The sequence below is a fragment of the Gobio gobio genome (genome assembly GCF_949357685.1).
Source record: "Gobio gobio genome assembly, chromosome: 3".
NCBI classification, from domain to species: domain Eukaryota; kingdom Metazoa; phylum Chordata; class Actinopteri; order Cypriniformes; family Gobionidae; genus Gobio; species Gobio gobio.
The window spans coordinates 47,676,512-47,696,465 of NC_137099.1; the positions used below are offsets into that span (position 1 = coordinate 47,676,512).

Below are 19,954 nucleotides of genomic sequence, written 5' to 3' on the forward strand. Positions count from 1 at the left end.
TGCATAATGTATAATTCATTCTAAAGTGAAGATCATGGTAAACCCCTAATGACTCAAGTGTTACTAAATCCTTTAGAAGGAATTGTTTGGATCAGTATTCAAAAATGAAAAACATAATAACTCTGTAGTAATTACTGAAGATATTGTAAACTTTTGACGTTTTTGTAAGGTTTTGGATAGTAGCGACTCAATTTTATATACTTGGATCAGTATTTTTCACGGTGAAGATCATGATAGTGTTACTATCCAAAACCTTGGAAACCTCAAAAGCTTAATGATTTCAGTAATTACTACAGCGTTATCATGTTTTTCTCTATAGAATACTGTCATTTTTGTAATTCCTTTAGAAGGATGTAGTAACACTTGAGTCATTACAGTGGGTTATCATTACCTTCACTTTAAAATTAATTATATATTATGCATTATTCATGTTATTTATGGACCTGTATACAGTTCTTAGTAGTCTTCAAAAAATTAGTTATATTATTGATATTATATATTATTGATTAGCTAATAGTGAACTACTACATTCACCTGAGCGTTATTACTTACTAATTCATTCATCAGAGTTTCTTGTTAGTTAATAGTTAGCCTACTAGAATTGCGTTACTCATTTGTTCCTGTGTAGTTATTCATCAATGAATGAACAGGCCTATCCTAGAGTGTTACCATGAAGTCTTAAATAAATGTAAAGAGTAGTGAGAAAATGTGATGCGTGTCAGATCTGTCATGTGCGTCAGGTCTTAGTGACAGAAGACTATAAACCTGCTGGCATCTGTCATTAATGTAAATAAAAGAACAAAAGAAAGAGAAAATCACTTATTTCTCTTGACTGAATAACATTGGCAGCTTTAAGAATTAATCAATATTTACTATTTACTAAAACTATTATTACAATATAATAATATATAAAAAACTTTAATGTTAGGTTTTTATAAATTCATCGCGGTTAATTAGGCTACAGAAAAAAAATTGCAATTCATTCAATATTTTTTTAAAGCTGCAGTCCATAACTTGTGCGCTCTAGCGCTCTAGCGGTTAATAAACAGAACTGCATGTGTCTTGCGGAAGAACATTGCAGCCGGAGCCACTTCTGTTTATGTCTATGCTGAGTCACCCCCCCCCCCCCCCACCTAATTACTTCTTGTGGCCTGCGTATTCACAACGAAAACAAGTAGCGATGCAGATTAAGACTAGGCGATTTCCTAGGCACATATTAACTTGGGACTATATTAGGGTGAAGCACAGGCGAAGCACTGCTACTTGGGCGCAGAGATATCACGCAACACATGAAATCCCCAAACTTCCGTCAACATAACAGCGTGCAACCCGACAAAAAACGGGACATCTCTGCGCCCTAGTAGCAGCGCCTGTGCTTCCCCATAATATAGTCCCCAAAAATGCATTTACCCACATATCTAAATGTAGGAAAGAAGTTGAAAAAGACCTATTTCTAAAAACGGTGGAGTGTTCCTTTAACCAATTGACAGCACTATCTGATACATTAGCGGTTTATACAGAACGAGAACGGCCTCTAGAGGCGACATAAAAAACCATCACTGACGCCTCATGGAGTTTGTTTTGATACGCGAGGCTCCGCGCTGCACAGAGCCGGACACTTGATGCGGATTTAAAACAGACATCAAAACGGTATGTATACAGTACACTACAGTACATGTTTTCAAATTATTATAAAGTAATTAATTTTTGTTGACTAAATGCTGTATTAGTGGAGAACAGCAGTGTGTTTGCCGTCGAGTTCGAGAGGACCCTAACATTAGTAGGCTAATACATCAAGCGGTTAAAACAATGTGACAAAAACACTGGCCACACAAGTAAGTCTCATTTGTTACAATCTGTTTGCACACGTTTGTATCCACTTGATCGCTTTTATGCATTCGTTATCCAGTGAAGTTGCGTAATTAACATATAAACAAATCAGAAACGCATCTGGTTTCCGTTCTTTTTTATCGTCACTGTAATAAGCCTACATATCTTGATCAGGTAATCATCAAGTGTTCTTTAAAGATGGCCATCTAACTGCATGACTGTTTGGATTTAAATGAAATGCTTGTAAAGTTGTATCCCTTAACATTAGTTAATGCTCTATGAATGAACATGAATGATCAAGGTATTATTGGGCTAATAATATGTTAATATTTTTTATATTTAAAAAGTACTGTTCATTTGCATGGTACAGTACTGTTTTTTTTATTTTTTTGTAATAAAGTTCAGCACTTTTTTATGTGATAGTGGTGAAGAAAATGTCCACCTGTGGCCATATTTGAGAGGACTGAAAAAATTCACCTTCCATCCCCAAGAAACACATTGATGTCGCCAAACTTAAGAGCTAATTTTTCAAATTTTAAACTGCATGTTTTTTTTTGTTTTTTACTTAAAACTTACAATAAACATTTTGCCATTTTTTTTATTCAAAGAAAGCCTAATGGAAGAACCAGTTAAAACTGAACATAATCTTGCTGCTCAAACTGGGTATAGATTTTTAAAGGGTACCGTTTCTTTAAAAAACTGTTCCGAAAACAGCTGAGCTTGTGCAGGCGTGTAGTGGGCGGAGCTAAAGAGTCACAAAGCACACACACACACACAATACCATTATCCCTGGATAACTTTAGATTCACTATACATTCGTGTTGTTTACATTATATGCACTTACCAACAAAACACAGACATTTGATGCATTTTAACTCACCACCTGCGGTTTCAACTCATGACTGGGAACAAACAAACACATTTGCAGAACTCTGTTGCTGCTCCAGAAAATCAAACTGCATCCACTGTTCCCTTAACACTGGGTTATTTGGGAAGCTGAACAAGGTTATCTTTCCCTAACAACCGAAAACACACTTCTTTAGTGACATTGTTGATTTTGTGGTCTAAAAACAAAATGACAGTGCTGTCGACGGCTCCCGTAACCAAATGAAGCTCGTTGATAGCCGTGCTCTTGCTCTCGCTATGGTTGATGCACACGCGCTCCGGGAGAAGTTCACATACAAGGAATTTATGAGGTCATACAGGGCCATACTCTGAAAAAAAACTTTCCGAAACTTGTGTATTTGGCACAGAAATACATTACCCCCCCCCCCCCCCCCCCCCCATTATAATGTTTTTTTTTTTTTTTGCTCCTCTTGGATATCGCATTTACTTTTACTTTCAGTACTTAAAGGGATAGTTCATCTAAAAATTAAAATAAGCCCGTGATTTACTCACCCTCAAGTCATCCTAGGTGTATATGACATTCTTCTTTCAGACAAATTAAATCGGAGTTATATAAAAAAATTCCTGGCTCATCCAAGCTTTATAATGGCAGAGACTGATCATAAAAAAATGCATCTGTCCGTCAAATAACGTGCTCCACACCGCTCCGGGGTGTTAATAAAGGCCGTCTGAAGCAAATTGATGCCTTAGTGTAAGAAAAATATCCATATTTAAAAAGTTCCAGCCGATCGCCTTCCATGTTGAAAGTGCCATCTCGCAATTCAAGATGCGTGCGCACGCGACGTCTGACGAGCATACCTCGGCTGCGTCCGAAAACCTAGGCAGCCGACTCGTTGCCTTGTAAGGCAGCGTTTAAGCATGAAGGCACCTCACAAAACAAATTTCGGACAGACTTCTTAGGCAGGGTAACAGTTTAATGATCTACAGAAAAATAGAGAGAGCTTTAGTGAGAACTAAACACTTATTTAATTACTACATTAGTAATTTCTTGCTAGAAATGACATCAGAAGTGACAAATGTTGGTAAAAAACTTACATTTACACACAAACTGACCAGCAAACGCAACTTTCGGACGCCATCTTTTTTTCCAGCTCAACTGTCACAGAATGGAAAGCACGGGATTGTGGGATAGCAAAGGCAGCGAAGGATACAAATACGCTGCCTTCAAAAATCGATCAGATGAAGGTATCTCTGGAGACAGGAAGTGAAGCTAACATTAGATTCGGACGTGCCTTGGTGCCTTCCTGCCTTGAAATGTGTCCTCCGAAGGCAGCATTTTCCAGGTTTCAGACGCAGCCCTGGTAACCAAGCCTGCAGCACTCCTCTCAGAAACTGAAGCCTCCGCGCCTCGATCGCCCCCCGGTGGTTGGTCCTAGTATAGCTCCTAAACCCCACCCCTCCATGTATTAGAATGGACGGGAGACACACTAAACAATTCAATTACACTTCAAATAATTGTTTCTTAAAGATGGTTTCTGTCATTTAAGGCAGTTTTTATCACGATGATTTAATTTCAAGTGTTCATTTTTTAAATAAGTTTAGTTTTAGTTAGTTATTTTGAGACTATAAAAACGGGGGGTGTGACGTCATGATTGACAGCTGAGATTGACGGCTTCTCTGAGTGAAGTTGTCACTGAGGCACTAACGGACTTTTTCTGGATTTTTGGGAGGAGATTGGACCTTTAGCTTTAATTTCTACATTTCCATAACTATTTATTTTACACCATCATAATGAATTGTTCTGCATCTGCGAGAGTGTGGGCGGGCTTTTGATAATCGCGCCTCTACTTCCTGCTCTCTACTGTGCATTGTGCAACTCCGGTTCCAAGATCGCTACTGCGCAGACTCGGTCCCAAGATGTAAGCGCCGTTCGCCGGCCTATGAAAGCTTCAACTCTGGTCAGCGGAAGCAATGAAGTCGCGACATCCATATTTTTTTACGGTCTATGCTGGTAACGTAAGCCTTTGATCGGCAGAAGCACTATCAATGAATACGGAAGGCGATCGGCCGAATCTTTACTTTATAAAGTTTTAAATATGGATATTTTTTCTTAATCAAATGCATCGATTCGCTTTAGAAGGCCTTTATTAACCCCCCGGAGCCGTGTGGAGCACGTTATAAGACTTTTATGGACACTTTTATGGACTTCAAAAACAGAGCAACAGTCCCTGCCATTATAAAGCTTGGATTAGCCAGGACTTTTTAAATATAACTCCGATTTAATTCGCCTGAAAGAAGAATGTCATATACACCTAGGATGACTTGACGGTGAGTAATTCATGGGCTAATTTTCATTTTTGGGTGAACTATCCCTTTGAGTAGCACACATTTAATATCAAAAAATACTTTTCATACTTAAGTAAAATATCACATAGGCCTAGTTTAAAACTTTTACACAAGTAATATTCTTAGCAGTAACTTCTTCCAAAGTCATTTTCTGGTAAGATATGATACTTTTACTCAAGTGTGGATTTCAGGTACTTTTATAGTCAGAATTGTGAGACAAAAAGGCACAATTATCTTTTAAATGTTTTTGTTCTGTGGCGGAAACTGGCTTCCATAATAATCAGCAAAGCTACAGCTGTTTGTTTGTTTTTCTTCTTCTTTTTTGTTTATTTCTATTATTAAAAGTAGACTATTTTATTGCCCAATTCATATTTTAAATCCTGAAAATAAATACAACAATGGAATCAAGTTCATACAAACAACATGTGCCATGAAGCAGGTATAATATAATTATAATATAACAAGCTATATTACATTAATATAAACATAAAAAATATATTTGTTGAGAACATAGTCATTTTCAAATACAGGAGGGAAATATTCAATTGTGTATGACTTTGCTGTGAAAAATGTAGCCAACTGAACAGGCAATGAAATGACGCTCTGTGACATTTTGGTTCAAGACACGAAGTTCCTCATAGATTTACATTTTAGCGCCATCTATCGTTCATAGCGAAAGTGAACCTCTCCAATAGTCATCATTTTTGCGCTGAAGAAGTCATATAAAAGGGTCCTGTTGAGCTCCTAAAATAATACAATATAAATAAATAACACAATGCACTGTGATGTAGACTACAGACCTTGCCTGAAATACTAAGATTCCAGAAGCACGGTATCCTTAATGCAAATAACAATAGCAAATGGATTAATATGAAACCGGTGTGAAATTTTCACGAACGCTTGCTTGCCTTTTACTTTATATTCTCTAAGTAGAATCGGCTGCACAAAACGGAAGTGAGGCCCCAGCGAGATTTGAACTCGCGACCCCTGGTTTACAAGACCAGTGCTCTAACCCCTGAGCTATGGAGCCTGTCGAAGATAAACCTTTAAAATGCTGTGGAATTTTATAAATATCAATGGGCAGCTAACAATGACCACCAGCGTTTTTTGGGCGGCACAAAGTTAGCGGCTTGACCGACACGGTCTGAAAATGCAGTCGGCATGCCAGCGTTTTTTTGGATGGCACGCCACATACTTTACACTTATATAATATAACGTTACAAGATAGTTTCGCATCAAACTCTTTCCTGTGCCCTCGCGACCGTTAAGAGTGCTCCGTGTTTTAAAAATCGAAAAGAATGCGGAAATGGACTTGAAATGTCTTAGCGCTTGTAATCGAAATTGGCCACTTTGTAATTTCCTCACATTCCCAACGCGTTTAGAATTAGATCGACTAAACACTCGGGTGGTGGAGGAAATAGATATCTCTGTATCATTATGCGCTTTCGAAGCCCGGATAGCTCAGTCGGTAGAGCATCAGACTTTTAATCTGAGGGTCCAGGGTTCAAGTCCCTGTTCGGGCGAGTATTCCTTTTTGTACACAGTTTTGAGTATAGCAGCTGAGTTTGACTGCGTAATGTGAAGAAATAACTCATTCAAGACAAGAGACACGCACGTTAATGATTGGACGTCAGGGAAAAGTTGGTGGTGAATTGTAAAAATAACTAAAACAATGGATGGATGTCACAGGGGTATTTTTTTCATCTTTAAACCACAGCTGAGCCAATGAGTAAACAAATATGTTATTGATATGGAATTGTAGGAACACTGATAATGATTTTTTTTTAACGTAGATCAGTATTATAAAACTTAATTTGTGACCTAAACGCTACTGAATAATGTAACGTTAAATAAAACCGTTGAAAGGGAATCCACTGTAACAGTATCGTCGCTTATGCAGAGCTAATTCAAATACATTGAGAAACACCTACAGTCGACTGCAAAATGTTGATAATAAAACAGCTGCTCGTCATTGCCTGTCATATGTCACCATGTACAGTAGGTGGCAGAAATAGGTCGCACTGCAATCAAAGTTCAATAACGCGCCACAAGAAGAAGATGTAAAGCCGCTGGCCTGGAAGATTCTGGAAGTCTCTTGTTTGGTACACGGAGTCATAAGACGAGAAGGGATTTCACCATATTTCACGGTACAAGTCGATTTATTAAAACAATGTTATGGCATGAATCACGTGATTTTCGTCTTTGCTCGTTTTTCTATAAAATATTGACGTTTAGTAACGCGTTACACCTCATGGCTTGCTATTTAATGTCGTGTGATTTTGAAAATTCGTGCCCAGCAAAGGTGTAACATCAAATGTTTTAAAGCGCTTGGTCAAGTTAAATATTTTTGAATGTTATGGTGATTTTACTTGAGTTTAATTGCATTGCTTTCTAATAACCATTGCCATTGATATTACGAGACTAAAATATGGTCAAGGTTTAACGTTAGATTCATTCTAACACTAAATACTAACGTTAGTCTTTAATTAAAAAAAATTGAATAGTCACAAGTGTCAGTTTCTTCGGTGTGTTTTTGAAATGTTTTTTTTCTCTCTAGATTAACCTGTTTGAGGGCAACTATGGTGAAAGAGACTGGTTTTTATGATATGCTGGGTGTAAAGCCTAATGCCAGCGCCGAAGAGCTGAAGAAGGCCTATCGTAAACTGGCACTGAAATATCACCCAGATAAAAATCCAACAGAGGGGGAAAGGGTAAGACAGTCACTCTTTTTTTTAATGTATCATCACTACATTATTCCAGATTACAGTAATATATCTTTGCAGATTCTTCTTTGCTGTCATAGAAACTGAACCAAATAAATTGTGTACCATATAAGACCAATTTTTTTTGTTGTTGTTGATGAAAATATTTTAAAAGCTGCTTGTGCCAAAATAAATAATGCTCTTTCTGTAATTATGATGTATACACTGCCATTCAAAAGTTTTTGATCGGTAAGATTTGTAATGTTTTTAGAAGAAGCCTCTTATGCTCACCAAGGCTGCATGTATTTTATTAAATATACAAAGAAAAACAGTAATATTGTGAAATATTATTACAATTTAAAATGACTGTTTTCTATTTGAATATATTTTAAAATGTCATTTATTTCTGTGATGTCAAAGCTGAATTTTCAAAGCTGGATTAGGTAAATAGGTAGATAATATACTATATCTCTTTACATAAATACTATTTTCTACTTTAAAAAAAATTAATTTTGTTATTTTACTAACCCAGTGTTTTGTATGTGAATGCTGTTTCACGTGAATATTACCACAGGAGTGAAGCACAAAGCTTTGTTTAGCCTAGAAAGGAAATAATGGTCAGATAGCACTTTTTCATTCTGCTTTGCGATCTGGATCTGGTCACTCGATTTTCCGTGAATTTTAACTATAGGCCTAGTCCATCTTATCCCAATGGACATGGACCTCTCGTTTCTTTTCCTAAATCTTCACTCACGTCGCCATTTTCGCAGGGGATTATGTTTCTTCCTTTCGTTGGCTTATAATTAAGTCTAACTAGTATAACTATTCACATCCTTTACTGTGGTAAAGTATAAAAACACTGTGGGACGAATACCTTTTTACTTCAAATTCTATTTAACACAGTTTGTTCTTGTTATTAAACTTGGTAACGCGCATCAAGTTTGGTTTATTTGAATAGCGCATTTCACACACGCCGGTGATTTTAGTTTCTCTGGCAGTGAATAATCAAACATTGCCTAATTGTCTTGACCTTGTGGAAGATAAAATCTGCTCTTCAGACCTTTTACAACAAGTGTTGCCTTGCAACATCAGGAGAACGCATGAAGATGAACATATTCGAAAGGTGTCTATCCAGCTTGTGTCCCACATTCCTCTCAAAGCGCAGAGCGGTATGACACATCTTTGCGGGGAAATAGTATTAATCAAATATTTTTCGAACTCATTTTTTTTTTTCTTATATTCTTGAGGTAACCATTATTTACTGAAAATCGTTTAAAGGTTTTATAGGCTGTGTTGTTTCACTGACGGAAGTGCTAAAATAAACACGGATGGATGTTTCAGCCTCAAATGATTTCAAAATGTAGGCTCTATATATATATCTGGCATAGACTACAGTATTTAAAATAGCATATATGCATTAGTTACATTCTCAATTTAATTTACAGAGCAATCCCTGCTAAGTTTTTAGTTTAACTAATACTATAGAAGAGGATTAGTGTGTGTCGCACTCACAACAGACTCGCAATGGGGGTGTGGCATCACGATGGTGGAGCTCCATCGTGATGTCGGTTAGCCATCACGATGGACGATGATATCGTGCCATATCGCATTTTATTTCTTCATAAAAATGGCGCTAAACTTGTCTGGCTATCACCAGACCAAGCTCAATTTAAGATTGAACATTGGTCTGGGGAGTCTGCTCTGTATTTTCTACTGCACAAGAGGCGTGATCAACGAGCATAAATCAAATGACTCTGTACGCAATTGGATAGTCCTTCAACCAATCAGACCACAAGAGGCGTGATCAACAGGCAACAACCCATCGCTTTTCTATCCGTCATCGTGTTAAACCCGCCAATAGCACGCCAGGTGGATAAGCCAGTCTGTGATTGGTTCCTGCATAAGTGTAACAGAAGCAGTAGAACTGAATGTACAGGTTTCCAGACTGAGCTGCAGGGCGAAATCAAATCGCCGGCAGATCAGACTGGGTTTACCCAGTCTAGTGCTAAACAGCACCAACAGTGGTTTTTCGGCCCGTAAAGAACCTTTAAAGGGGCTTAAAAGGTTCTTTGTCTGGCAGTGGTGCTATATAGCACCTTTACCACCCCAAAGAACTGCTGAAAAGCCGATGAAGAACCATAAAGGGGCTAAAGAGGTTCGGTATATGGTAGCGGTGGTAGTCATCCCAAAGAACCACTGAAGCACCAAGATTTGGTGCTATACAGCACTTAAAGTTGTTCCCCTATGATTACGAGCCAAAGAACCACTTTTAGTACTCTATATAGCACCATTTTTTTTTGAGTGTAAGAGACTTCTTCTAAAAACATTGAAAATCTTACTGATCAAAAACTTTTGATCGGCAGTGTATACATGGTCTAAAATATATACTTGGAAAAGATGGCTAATATGGTCACCTCACTTATATTTGAGTAATTTTATAATGTGGAATTATATATAGCAGTTGAGAGATCTTTGGGTGGTCTCAATGTTTGAACCGTAAGTTTGGATTTTCACTATTCTCTGTCTTCAGTTCAAACAGATCTCCCAGGCGTATGAGGTTTTGTCAGATGCCAAGAAGAGAGAAGTGTATGACCGGGGGGGTGAGAAGGCGATTAAGGAGGGAGGAAGTGGAGGGCCAAGTTTTGGCTCCCCCATGGACATTTTTGACATGTTCTTTGGAGGAGGGGGACACATGCACAGGGAGAGGAGAGGTAAGTCATGTTTGTCTCTAGGCTAGACTCAACAATTTGTGCTGATCATCCATGATATTCCTGCAAGATTTCTGAGTTGAGATCTTGTTTTTCAGATTAAGCAAGGAAATCTGACCCTTTTCAGTCACATGGTTAATGTTACAAATTTGCTTGGTTATTTGTAGGCCTGTGATTGGTCGATACAATTGACTGCGTCGACGCTGATAATTAGTCGACGTCAATATTTTTAGTTGACTGTGTAAGTTGGGTACGATATGAAATTGTATTAGTACCGGTACTTTAAAAATGACGGCACACAATAAGAGCAGTATTTCTTAATGTGCGTCAATGTATGACAGCAGGAGTGAGGACGTGTGTGAGCTCTGCTTCCACCGTTCACTAAACAATCCTTAGTTTTCACGTGTCGTCACACGCTTATAGGAACGCCCACCTGGAGGGCAAAACAATGCTTCACCCCATGCTTGACTGAATAACTTTAATATATTTATTAATTTCTTTGTTTAATGCTACTGTTAAATAGAGCTACTGTAGCTGAATATAAAGGACTGTTTTTGTCTTATTGTTTGTAATTTACATTTTGGCTTATTTAAAAAAAACTGATCAAATTAAATATATATATTGTAATTATAAAAACAATATTAAATTACTTGTATCATGAAATAAGATCTCGGTCATCCCAACCTGTTCAGAATAGTGGTTAGTGTTAACATGATTGACAATAATGGTCATAATTTTGGTATCGTGACAACACTATTCTATATAAAAAGTATTTGCTGATATTCTTTTTTTGTTATGTTGGTTTACAAATTTGTACCTTTGTACATTTTTACTCTTTTAGTTTTACATTTTGTCAAGGGCTTGTTTACATTTATCCTTTTTTATAGTACACTACTGAAGGCCAACGTTGCAAGTTAAATTAAATGTTTTTAAGTAAAATTGTGATAAATTAGTAGATAGATTAATCGATATAAAAATAGTTATTAGTGGCAGCCCTTGTTATTAGCAGTGTTGGGTTCTGTTTAGGATTATGATTACCGATTTGAAATCAATTGCAAAATAACACTGCATAGTTTTTATTTTTATAAATATGGTGGAATCTGTAATAAAAAGTTACAAAACTTATTCAGTCAAGATCACAGTGATTTTCTTTTGTTCTTTGATTAATAGTAATAAAACAGACGGCAGCAGATTTATTAAGATGCTGTCACTTTAAGAGCTCATGCACGGATCCAATACACTTACACATGCATTTTCTTTCTCAACTGTTCTCACTTAAGACATAATCGACTGTGTTCACAAGGATTTTTTTTACATAATTTTGTGTAGGGGTGCTCCGATTGATCGGCAACCGATCTCGATCGGTCGATAATCGCTTTGGGATGATTGATCGGTGGTCTCCAAAAAGGCCGATCTCATGAACCGATCGCATGCTGACGACACATAAACCCGCACCTGCCATGAGAGCTAGGGCATGATATGCAGCGACACCGTCTCATTCTCTTTCCAGCGCGGGTAAAATAATTATAATGCTGAAGGTGAGGTACAATTCATATTTCTATATTAAATAACTTACGCAGTCATTTGAAAACTTTCTGTGGGATGTAAGTTCACAAATAGCGCGCGTGAATTACTGCGTGCGCGCGCTCTCTCTCTCCCTTTCAAAACTTAATGCTCAAATGGCTTCACATCATCGCATCGCATCTGCACTAAAATTGAGCTGCACAGTTGACACATGATTTGCCACTTTGCACAATCGAGGCAGTGTCGCATCGTCACTAAAGTTTATCATTTGCATTTATTTTTTAAGTCTTGCCAGTGTTCAAACCGCTCAGCACTCGCGCGCTCTCCAGACCGTGCGCACGCGCGCGCACACACACACACACACAGGCCATCTCACAAAAAGCTTGCGAGTACAAATTGCCCTGAAATGGTCAGATACACACAAATTTATGTACTAAATGACCGTCTTGACGAGTGCACGTAAACCCCGTCATGACTCGCGAGTGAACGTTTGTGCAGCTGCATGTAACCGTATCCGTGTTCGCTCTTAAAGTGACAGCTGTCGAATAAACTGCTGCTGTCTCTGAGTTTCTCTTTGTCTTGTGTTGAACCTTTATGACACTCACTGCACTTGAATGACTAACTTTTGCAACCTTAAGTGTAAGGATTAATCTGATTTAATTTATTCAGGGAAGACCAATAATAATTTGCATTTGATTTCTTAATACTAAATAAATGTATTTAGTATTTCTTACCTCAATACTAATGTTAGACCTAGCTGAAAAATTGTTTTTAAAAACAAAAATGCACTGCATGATCAAATATTTAGGTGAGATAATTATATACATTTATTATATACATTTATTTGGGAAAGATGGCCTACAGTAGCCTTAAGTTATCTAATTTTCTAAAATAAACACTTGCTGGTTCTTCAAGATCTTGACTCAGTTAATTTAGAGTTAGTTTCATTTCTACAAATGTTTCATTTCTACAAATGGTGCAAACTCTGCAAGATTATAGATAAAAGATTGCCATTCCCTTGCCATTCTGTGATCGGCAGTGATCGGCAATCGGCAGATCATGATCTTGGTGATCGTAATCGGCCCCAAAAATGCTGATCGGAGCATCTCTAATTTTGTGTGTATTTCTCAGTTTAAGCATAAGAAGACGCGAAAGAGAACTTAATTTAGTATTTGCATGCTGAATTGAGTTCTTTCACATCATCTTTGGTTTAAATTTGGAGAAATTTAAAATTGGAATCAAATTTAACCTAAAATAGAACAGTGTAAATATTTCTTGTCTTGTTTTTTTTTTTCTTGATATTTTTGTGTACATTTTTTTTAAAAATCATAAAAATACAGGTTTAAATAATTTTTTCACAAGTTCAAATTTTGTCCATACTTGAGATGAGATTAAATGTTCTAATAGGCTCACATAAATACTTTGCACTTGGAGTCCACAAATCTACTGCATGTGTTACTGCTGCACTGCATTACATGCAGGTTTTCACAAATTAGCCAGCCAAAGTCTCATGAGGCATATTTTGTTGTTCCTGACACAGGAAAGAATGTGGTGCATCAGTTGACAGTATCTTTGGATGACCTTTATAATGGAGCCACGAGGAAACTAGCTGTCCAGAAGAACGTAATCTGTGATAAGTGTGAAGGTAATAAATGACTGAAATGTATTTGAATAAGGGCACATTTTTTAGAGTTTATTATAATGTTATTATTCCAGTCTTCAGTGTCATATGATGTTATCATCACAGTTGAATATGGTTGTGCTACTTAATATTTTAGTGAAAAATTTGATTTTCAGGATTCTTTTATGAGTAGAAAGTTCAAGAGAGCAGCATTTATTTGATATACATTTTTTAAAAAGTGTTTTTACTGTCACTCAATCAATTTAATGCGTCGTTGCTAAATAAAAGTATTCTTTTCTTTTTTTATATAAATGATCTGATGCCAAACTTTTGAATGGTAGTGTGTTTATAAGCATTGTATTACAATTATACTGCCTTGTTTGTTCTGGTAGTACTTTAATAGTTGGATTTTGTTTTGGATAGTTTTTTTACTGGATATTTTACTACAGGTCGTGGAGGCCGTAAAGGAGTGATAGAAGTGTGTCCATTGTGCCGTGGGGTGGGTGTCCAGGTCAGACTACATCACTTAGCACCTGGCATGGTACAGCAGATATCAACAGTCTGCACCGGCTGCCAGGGGCAAGGTCAGCGACTTGGTCACCGCGACCGCTGCAAAACATGTGCTGGTCGCAAGATACTACGGCAGAAGAAGATTCTGGAGGTGCACATTGATAAAGGTAATAATTAGGGCTGTCAAAACAGCAATTTTGTACAGTAATTTTGCAATTTACACACTAAGAATATTTTACATGATTAACACAGCATCTGTTTTTTTCTATCTTCCTTTGACTATCATTCATTCAAGTGTGACAAGGTGCAAAACATAACTCAAATCTGTACTGGCACGCTGTCTGTGAAGCTGCTCTCTGTGATCAAACACTCAAAACACACACACAGAATCAGTGGTGGATAAAGTACTCCAAAGCCATACTTGAGTAAAAGTGTAGATATCGTGCCAGAAAATGACTTTGGTAGAAGTTAAAGTCACCGTTTAGAACAGTACTTGAGTAAAAGTTTTAAAGTATTATTGTACTTAATTATGAAAAGTATTTTTTTCATATTGAACGTACTTAAGTATTGAAAGTAAAAGTACAAGTAAATGCAAAACAAAAGGAGCAAACAAATGTTTTAAAAAATTGTTCTATACACAGTTTGAGCAGCAGGATTGAGTTCAGTTTTAACTCTGTTTCTATTTCTTTGAATAAAAAATGGCAAACTGTTTTAAATATAAAAAAATGTATATGTTAATTATACCTTGATCATTCATGTTAATTCATACAGTAAAGTAACTAATGTAAGAGACAACTTTAAAATGTATTTGTAAATGTTGATGAACAATACTTTTATCAACCTTAGTTAATGTTAAAAATGGGCTCTTGTTGTAAAATGTTACCATTTCATATAAATCCAAACAGTCATGCTTAAAGATGGCCATATTTACACAGTCATCGCATTGAAATTAGACACAGTATATGCATATTATATGTATGTTTCACACTTTATTTGCTTCTACTTTAGAACACTTGATGGTTATCTAATCAAAATGGGTTACAGTGATGATGATGGTTTCTGATTTGTTTATATGTTTCTGTGGGCTGCATGAGGATACAGTTTGATTTCTCATGTCTCTAGCTTCAAATATGCCACTTCGCAGCATAACGACGGCATAAAAGCGTCCAGATAGATGGATTTAAAATAATGCAAATAGGCTAGATGGTAACAAACTTGACATTAAACATTTGGGTCAGACTTGCGTGTGTTTTGTCACGTTGTTTTAACCGCTTGAGGTTCTAATGTTTGCATCCTTTCAGCCTCGATGGCATTAATATTACAGCATCTAGTCAAAATAATTACTTTATAGTGACAGGAAAACATGTACTGTAGTGTATAACATACCGTTTTGTTGTCTATATTTTAAATCTGTTTTTGAATTGTCCCGCTATGTGCAGTGCGCAGCCTCACGTCAGTCGCTATAGCAACGGACACAACACGGAAAAAGAAATCAACCGCGGTTGTGTGAGCACTTGTTTGCACATGCTTGCTTGCAGTCTTCCGAATATATCAGTATTGGTATCAGTGATACTGGCCTTCATTAGTGCTTAGCAAAATATGCCATCAAACAGTATTTAAAATATTCAGTTTTTTACGTTGTTTCTACATTATTTTGGAGATTCTATGGTAATGTGATTAATTGCAGAAAGATGTGTTTTCAACCAATTGACAGAATTAGAAATAATAGGAAGCAATTAAAAAAAGTGGTTTAGTCCAAAACATTTGTTTTCTGCAGCTTGTTGCTTTTGTTCATGCTTGATTATGTTTTATTGCAGGTATGAAAGATGGGCAGAAAATAGTGTTCCATGGGGAGGGGGACCAGGAGCCTGGCCTTGAACCTGGAGACATCATCATTGTCTTAGATCAGAGAGCACACTTAGTTTTCACCAGGTAAACCACTCCGTAAAAGTCATTTAATGCGTAGGGCTAAATTAAAATTACTAGATAATACCTATTAATATATTTTTTAAAATGTCTTATGTAATCCGTTTTTTTATTTGTTTGTTTTTTATGGCAAATAATGCTGGTAATGCTATTGTTAGCACCGATTATTTTAAGAGGTATGTCATTGATTGTGTCCTGTAGAGGGCAGTAGAGTTTCATTTATTTCAATGTTGGTGTCACACTTCCTCTGTGTATGGGGCAGCCTTTTACAGTACTTCGTCATTTAGACAAGGTAAATGAGGGACAGAATGTGTAGATATGTATGAAACATAAAAATGTATATACTTAACATTTCTCAGACAAGGAGAGGACCTCATCATGAACATGGAAGTACAGTTGGTAGAATCATTATGCGGTTTTCAAAAACCCATTAAGACACTGGACAACAGAACTCTACTCATCACATCCCACCCAGGTAAACCACCCTGCATACATATTCCAGCATTACATGCAGGTTTCCATAACATCAGCACTATTGTGAGTCATTGCTGGTGAATCAGTGAGTGATGGCATATACTGTAGCATGATATACAGGAGGTGGCTGATGGAAGTGTCTGTCTCAAACCTCTAACCATATCCACTCTTAGTGATGCTCTGGCTGGGGGAGAATGGCAGGGGTTATACGTGCATCACCTTGGCAGATGGTGTACCATATGGTCATTTTTGCTATTGCCTTCTCCAGGGGCCGGATTCACAAAACATTCTTAAGAATGAAATTATTCTTAACTGCCAATTTCTTCTTATTTTCTAACTTAAGAAAAAAAAGATTAGAACATTCTTAATTAAAGTTTTTGGGAATACAAAATATTCTTATATTTTTTCTTATGATTGTTCTTAAGGTAAAATTTAAGAAGTATTCATATTCACGGAAATAATGTTCTTTAAAATCATCGTAAATAACTTCTTAAAGTTAGGATAACCTCCAACCTATCTTAAATACCAATACTACTGTTAATGTGTCTCAAATTGTAGTTTTAAGACTTTTTCAGGCAAGTATGTACTTGTTTAAAGATTAAATCTGTGGTTTATTTATAAAGAGAGCCCCTTTTTTACAATTTGATCTGCCGTTTTCGGAGTTGTGAGATCCAGGCGATCAGCGGGTGTTCAGCGCTCGTTAACCCCGGCGGGAGTAGCCTTTCCTCGGCTAGTCCTTCTGCCCTCTGCCGGGCTCTGACGTCTCTGAGAGATGATTCGTCTTGTGTCGATCTAACGGCCGATCTTTGGTACTCGAGCAGCGTTCTTGATAAACGGTTAGGCTCTTATAAAATAACGATTTTACAGACACGGCACATTAAAAACATGACATTGAGTGATTAACTCCCGCCAAGCAAGTCACGACGAAAATAGTCTGCACACTTATGATATCTACGGTAATCTGCAGGAAGGGCAAAACGACGAGCTTTGAGGTGTTTTTCATTCAGCGAGTGTTCAGTAATACCTTTTCAATAAAATAACACCATAGAACACCTTTTATTTTCTTCTTAAGTAAAAAATTAAGATGTTCTTAAGAAGATATTTGAGAACTTCTTAAGAATTTTTCAAGAATTGCACTTAGGAACATTCTTACGAACTTCTTAGAATTTATCTTAAGACTTTTCTTAACTTCTTTCTTAAGAAGATTTTCGTGAATCCGGCCCCAGGGTTCCTAATAGGCATCCTTAGTGTCTTGTTGACCTTGTTTATCTTCAGACATCCAACTTGTGCTCACCTGCTTTGTCTACCTTGTTTTGGAGTAACCCAATTCCCCCCTGAGCCTTTTGGAGAGTAAAACCTACTAATTTGAAGCTTGGCTAGTTGTGAAGTTAATCTTAATAGCAGTGTAGATATAAATGGTATATAAACTATAGAAGTGTAAAGCAAATGTATTGTCATTCTTTGTTTCATTAATAGGGGAGCTGATTAGACCTGGAGATAAGAAATGTGTTCTGAATGAGGGGATGCCTCTGCACCGTCGGCCATTTGAAAAAGGGAAACTCATCATCCTTTTCAACGTGAGTACTAATTATTGATATAACCCCCCTTCTTTAAATAATTTATAATTTTATATAACTCAAAATATTAACTAAAACTATCAGAATGATTATGCTGCTGACAATATTCTGAATTGCAATGATTTTAATGTAATTTTAAGTTGACTAAGGAAGTAAAACAAAAAGGAGATATAAATATTGCTGTTTATTACCAAGCAATACATATGATTAAATATTGTATCATTTATAAATATTGATAAAAAGATTGGGGAACTTATATTATTTTTAACTATTTACTGTATTTTATTTAGTGATGGGCAATCGATTAATTGTAAAACATGAGCTTGTAAAACATTTCAGAGCAAATACATGAGTTTAGTGTGGTCCCTACATTATGGGGACAAAATGTCCCCACAAAGACAGTTTATAAATAAGACTGATGAAATTTATGTTGTTTGCAAATGTAAAAATGCTGAAAGTTTTCTGTGATGGGTCGGTTTAGGAGAATATACAGTTTGTACAATATAAAATCATGTCTATGGAAAGTCCCCATAAAACATAAAAACGTGTTTACTAAGTTGTATTAAAGTGTACTCTACAGCTTTTTTTTGTGGTTCTTCTCACTTATGATGATTTACATAGACTAATTGCACTACTTTTCTTCTTAAGGTTGTCTTCCCTGAAGAGAACTTCCTACCGTTAAACAAACTGAAGGAGTTAGAAAGGTACTTACCTGAAAAACAGGCAAACAATGAGCCTGAAGCCATGGATGACGACCTCTATATCTATGCTGACCTTGAAGACTGTGATCCCACCAATGAACGCAATCATTACCACTTTATAGAGGAGGAAGACTTTTACCCTTCGGGAGGAGTGCAGTGCCAAACCTCATAGAGATTCCCTTACACAACAAATGCCACCTCTGCTGGAAAGCAAGGAAAAAAAGGACCAAGAGGAAAAGGTCATTACCTCTCAACTAGTTCTGTGCCTAAAATAAGACCTCTTAGTGCCGACCTCTTGTGTCATTTTATGGAAGAATCTCCTCATCCAAGATCTAAATAAATTTAGGGGACGTCTAAAGTGATTGAGACAGGTACCATAGTCTGGAAATTTGTGAAGCAGTTATTATGGAAATGAAAGGGGCATTCGGGTGTGAAGTTGGTTGTGCCATAATCCCAGTAAATTCCACCTCTCTAAAATGTATTTACCTTGAAAATGGAATTTTCGTCATCAATTTGAGGAAACATTACAATCTTTGTGGTGTTTTGTTTAATGCCAATTAATTGTGGGTTACATGTAAGACCATTTGATCTTGATGTTGTTGGACATTTGCTATGTTGCTAAATGTTTTTTTTCTAAAACATTTTGAACTAATAAGAGGGGTGTAACATTTTAGGTTAAAAATCCATTTGAAATCGTTACTACACTTACATTTTTATCATAGCTTAGAAATAACCGCCAAGGATTTTAACGAAAATACGTCATGTTGCATTTGTACAAATCTTATTTAGAAGCTTTATCTAAACAGCGACAAAAAAAAAACCTTAATCGAATGGCACAACAAAATAGCTGTTTTTGCAGCTGGCCTTTGTACCTCTGCAGAAAACGTATGATCCACCTGGCGAGAATAGTGAAACTTTTATAACTTAGTTATCTGTTAACTGCCTACATTTCAAGGACATTTTTGAATATTGCAAATGCACTTTTATCCCTTTTGTTATTAATTTCATTTTTGTCAGCAGATAAGTCTTACATTTGATTATTTTATTATTGGTGTTGACTGAAGAATAATTGTGAAAATGTGTAATTTTAATTAGGACCAATAACGTCGCCATTTGTAGTTCTATCTATAAAATGTCAAAATGTTATTCATTTCGTCACTTGTATTTCTTGGTGTTCGGCGTTAACTCC

At 36.5% G+C, this 19,954-nt stretch overlaps 1 protein-coding gene across 1 annotated transcript; it reads left to right on the forward strand.

Moving 5' to 3' along the window:
* Positions 1-1,561: 1,561 nt before the first annotated feature.
* On the forward strand, positions 1,562-19,911 carry dnaja1 (DnaJ heat shock protein family (Hsp40) member A1). The gene is made up of 10 exons (XM_079812296.1): positions 1,562-1,650; positions 7,022-7,169; positions 7,580-7,733; positions 10,255-10,435; positions 13,497-13,601; positions 14,027-14,254; positions 15,905-16,019; positions 16,373-16,488; positions 17,964-18,064; positions 18,713-19,911. The coding sequence occupies exons 3-10, from the start codon at positions 7,602-7,604 to the stop codon at positions 18,935-18,937; spliced, it is 1,203 nt and encodes a 400-aa protein (XP_079668422.1). The 5' UTR covers positions 1,562-1,650; positions 7,022-7,169; positions 7,580-7,601; the 3' UTR covers positions 18,938-19,911.
* Positions 19,912-19,954: the final 43 nt, after the last annotated feature.